This window comes from Gadus morhua, chromosome 8 (genome assembly GCF_902167405.1).
Source record: "Gadus morhua chromosome 8, gadMor3.0, whole genome shotgun sequence".
Taxonomy (NCBI): domain Eukaryota; kingdom Metazoa; phylum Chordata; class Actinopteri; order Gadiformes; family Gadidae; genus Gadus; species Gadus morhua.
In genome coordinates, this window is record NC_044055.1 from 22,227,347 (window position 1) to 22,232,199 (window position 4,853).

At 44.8% G+C, this 4,853-nt stretch overlaps 1 protein-coding gene across 1 annotated transcript in view; it reads right to left on the bottom strand.

Annotated features, from left to right (window-relative positions):
- dnm3b (dynamin 3b) overlaps positions 1 to 4,853 on the bottom strand; it is a 17,205-nt gene that overhangs the window by 6,030 nt on the left and 6,322 nt on the right. The window contains exons 7-8 of the mRNA XM_030363441.1: positions 3,257 to 3,412; positions 1,733 to 1,847 (exon numbers count right to left, since the gene is read on the bottom strand). Of these exons, the coding sequence (XP_030219301.1) occupies positions 1,733 to 1,847; positions 3,257 to 3,412 (271 nt within the window). The remainder of the gene's footprint in view (positions 1 to 1,732; positions 1,848 to 3,256; positions 3,413 to 4,853) is intronic.

The following is a 4,853-nucleotide window of genomic DNA, read 5'->3' on the forward strand; positions in this document are numbered from 1 at the left end:
CTCTCCTCTAAATAAAATCTGCTGCGTCTTCTGGCCTGAGAAGATCTCCAACAAAGAACTGCACAGGAAGACAAAGTGGACTCCTAATGTGTCGGAAATCAAACGTTGCTGATTACGATTGCTGGGACATGTACTCAGGATGGACCAGGATCGTATCCCAAAGGTCGTACTTAGATGAACCCCAACTGGGAAAAGGAGTCAAGGTCGATGGAGGCAGATGTCGAGGCCTTATGTCCCACCTGGGACGAAGAGGATTAATAATAAACATAAAAAGACTGAATCTCACATCATATGTTGAAGTTCTGTATGGAGTGAATCTCACATCATATGTTGTGGTGCTGTACGGATTGAATCTCACATCACATGTTGTGCTGCTGTACTCACTGAATCTCACATCACATGTTGTGGTTCTGTATGAAGTGAATCTCATAGCACATGTTGTTGTGCTCTACTGAGTGAATCTTACATCGCATGTTGTGCTGCTGTTCTCATTGAATCGCACAGCACATGTTGTGGTGGCACTGTACTGAGTGAGTCTCACCAGTGTTGGGAAAGTTCACTTCCTACGTGAACTAGTTCAAAGTTCAGTTCACAAATTTTAAAATGAACTAGTTCAGTTCAACGTTTATAATTCAAAAATTTGAACTACGTTCACAGTTCCAAAAAATGAACTAGTTCATAGATCTTTTTTTCAATACTTGCTGTGATCTTTTATTTATTTCCGGTATTTTGAACATTGAGCCCCCTTTGTGGTTTGTGTAGGATGAAATAGAGTGGTTGAAATAAGTATCGTAGCGAAATACAGTTTATATCATGTTTTATTGCACATTTAGCGCATTTTGTAAATCCCATTGATTTCATTGCTCGTTGGCCGGAAAAGGAAAGGGGTGGTGTTCACGTTTGGTTGTAGTCTTTTCGCTCGGTTCTAGCCCTACTGTTGAGACGGAGAACTGAGTGAAAAGAATACACCCAAACGTAAACAGCCCTCCTTTCCGTTTCCGGCCAACAAGCAATGATTCTGGAAGGTATTCTAGTCCGCTGAGCTAGGAGCCAGAGAGCTAACGTTATGGATTGTACATATTTATAATTCGAAATCCGTCTCAGCCTTTATACCCAAGATACTCTGAGGTCTATAGCATATAACCGCGTTGTCTGATTACAGTTTAATACATTTTTCACAATTTAACATCTCTCGTTTTGAAGAATAATCACAGCACCATTTGTTTCAATAACAGTAAGCTGACAACACCTCAACTGCAAATTAACTACACGGAGATAACGGTGGCAACCGGTCAAACAACACGGCGTTCTGCGTGCGCATCCGCCATGTTGATAAACAAATAACCCCCCTATTGAAAGAAGTTAAACCGAGTGAGCGTGCCGTTCACAGACCCCAGAATGAACGAGTTCACAGTAACGTTCATCAGGCAGTAATACAGCACGTTCAGTTCACGTTCGCCCAAAATATGAACGAGTTCATGAACTATCGTTCAATGAACGCGTTCAGGCACAACACTGAGTCTCACCTCACATGTTGTGGTGTTGTACTGAGTGAGTCTCACATCACATGTTGTGGTGGCACTGTACTGAGTGAGTCTCACATCACATGTTGTGGTGGCACTGTACTGAGTGAGTCTCACATCACATGTTGTGGTTCTGCCGGAGGTTCAGTGTGTAAGCAGACGAAGAGAAGATGGAGAAAGACAGAGATGAATGACTGCAGGTCTCTTACCATGGTGGTCCGCTCAGGGTAGACCCCCGCGCGGAGCAGAGAGGACTTCCAGCTGTCCACGTCCTCCTGGGAGTCGCAGGCCAGTTCCAGGGTGCGGTTGTCCTTGTAGACGTTTCTAGAAACACAAACACCCACACACACCACATTCTCCTCAGTGTTTAAACGTTTGGGTTTTGATATAAGATTCCTTGTTTCTTCGGAAGCTCTCTTTAAACACACCACTTTTAAATTTGAATATGTTTAGGTTTTTACAATGTAAAGCTGTACTAATCCTTCATGTCTTAAGAGTCTTAAACAGTCTTTTATAAAAACATATCAAATTATAAAATGTATACACACATTTGTTTTATATTTTTACCATGTCTTATGATATTAAGATTGTTATATTATGTAAATAAATGTTAGCAAATTATTTAGTAATAATAATTCGTTTTGGCAGTGGGAAGTGCCAGTGAAGATGAGCATCCTCTCTGTGTTGTTGAAGTGAAGGAGATAGACTTAGCATTGTTTTCTTTTTTTATGCCACAACCCATGTGCAACCACTTAGCGGGAACACAACTCTTTCATGTTTGGCATTGCATTCCAAAGCACAAAACGCACCAAGAAATAAAAATGGAAATATAACATAACAAAAGCACCATGCAACATGGACAACAAACACACAAGCTCCAGAGCTTACAGCTTGCGCCGGTAATAAGAATAGAACGGTGTGTACCGACTACAGAGTGTAGTCGGTTCAACCACACATCTAAAATCAAACACATTCCAGTGGCCTGAGATCTTCCTGATGGAGCCCTGATGGGGGAACCAGTGGCTTGTTCCCCTCAAACCAGAGTGTGGATCTATTAACCAAGACAGTAGTGTTCCAACAAGGTGCTTCTTCTGCAGACGCTTAATGACTCCTCTGCATGGGTTTCACTTGTTGTTGTCGTGGTTGTAGTTGCTGCTTTTTGCCATATTTCAAACTAATTGAGGCGTACGAGTGTCAGTTCAGTTAAAGACACATGGAGATTAAAAAGGAATGGAATAATAATTAAAAACACACCCACACACACACACACACACACACACACACACACACACACACACACACACACACACACACACACACACACACACACACACACACACACACACACACACACACACACACACACACACACACACAGACATAGACTACCTAACCTAAAAGCCATCTCAGCCGATCCGCCAGACATTGCCTCTCTGTCTCCCTCTGCTGCACAGGGCCAGAGAAAGTCCTGTTATGTTTTGTTTGGAGTGCCCCCACATTACTATTACTTTTATCAGACACTTTTTCACAACAACCATGTCGGTAAGCAGCAGCTAGAGGTCAGGGCATATTCTGCTCAAGGGTCGCCTGCACGTAGGACACCGACATATCCCAGTTCCAACTGAGCACCTTTTATCATCTGGTCAAACTAAATCACCATTTTACTATGCCGTGCCTGCTAGACTCATCACAATCCCAGAAGAGTTGCGTCAGTAGAGAGGCTGTGTGCTGACCTGGACTCGGTGTTGAAGATGGAGAAGATGTGCTTGCTGGACATGAAGCTCTTCTCAACGTCGCGGACCTTCAGGTTGTCCAGCGGCAGCATGTACTTCTTCTCCTTCTCCTGTAGACCAGGGAAACACAAGGTGGAGGGCGTGGGTTCATCAGGTGTTCACAGTGTGTCTGTGGTACGGTAGCTTTTTCTTACATTCACATTTAGGGGATTTTGCTGACACTTTTATCCAAAGCAACTTAGAACCATTCATCCACACATTCACACGCTCACACACTGCCGGCGGAGTCAACCACGCAGGGTGAAAGCTCGTCAGGAGCAGTCAGGGTGAGGCGTCTCGCTCAGGGACACCTCGACACCTAGCTAGGAGGAGCCGGAGATCCAACTAGCAACCCTCTGGTTACCAGTCAACGCGCTCTAGCTCTTGATCTACTGGTAAAGCTTACAGCTCAGCCCCTAAAGTTGAACCGTGAGCCACACTGATGGTTATCTGATACTGGGTGCACATGCCTTACTGGAAATGTTGAACAGGGCTCCCTCTTGGACCCAGAATGTCTGGATCCAATGGTTTCCTTCAGAACAACTGCCTCAAATGACGAACATGATCTATTGATGTGTTTGATTTAAAATGGGTTTCTGTTAATGTATAAAATGACAGAGTTATGGCTAAATCCAACTATGTTAGTTAAAAAATATAATATTCAACATTATATAAATATATATATAATGCCTCAGAAACTGGAAACTGGATACCCGCCGGTCGCATAGAGGACACCTCTCTCAACATGTGGATAACGTTTGGTATCGATATCTCATTCCATGACGTAATAGCTTCATTTACAGTAATTACTCTTCAGCGTAATGCTCCATTTCGCATATTGGCGAAACAGAATCACACATATACGGCTTCCACTATCTAACCAGTGTGTGTGTGTGTGTGTGTGTGTGTGTGTGTGTGTGTGTGTGTGTGTGTGTGTGTGTGTGTGTTATTTGGAGATAGTAAAGAGCCAGTGATGAACATTTAGCCCTTGATGGAGGCAGAGCTGCGTGGAGGTTGGTGCCTGTGCACGGCGTGGCTGTAGACGCCATCAGGGACCTTCATAACGGTGCTAGCTATTAGTTATATGTGTTACCCAGCAGAGACAGGGACACAAGCGTTCTTCTGACCATGGTGGTTTTTCTTCTTCTTTGTTGGGGGGTCTCCCTTGTTATCCTACTACTGTTTGATGAATCGTCTGTTTAGGTTCCCCGGGACCCTCGCCGGGCTGGAATGGGGGCCGGGGGGGGGGGGGGGGGGGGAATGTAAGTTAAGAGAGAGAGGTAGGGAGTATGGGGGAGGGCGGTGACTGACAAGGCTGAAGAGAAGGAGCAGAGGAGGTGGTCTGGGGAGGGGTGGGGGGTTGAGTTGAGGAATGAGGAAAGAGTAAGAGTAGGAGGTAGGAAGAGAGAGGGAGAGAGAGAGAGGGGGGAGAGAGAGAGAGAGAGAGAGAGAGAGAGAGAGAGAGAGAGAGAGAGAGAGAGAGAGAGGGGGGAGAGAGAGAGAGAGAGAGAGAGAGAGAGAGAGAGAGAGAGAGAGAGAGAGAGAGAGAGCGAGAGAG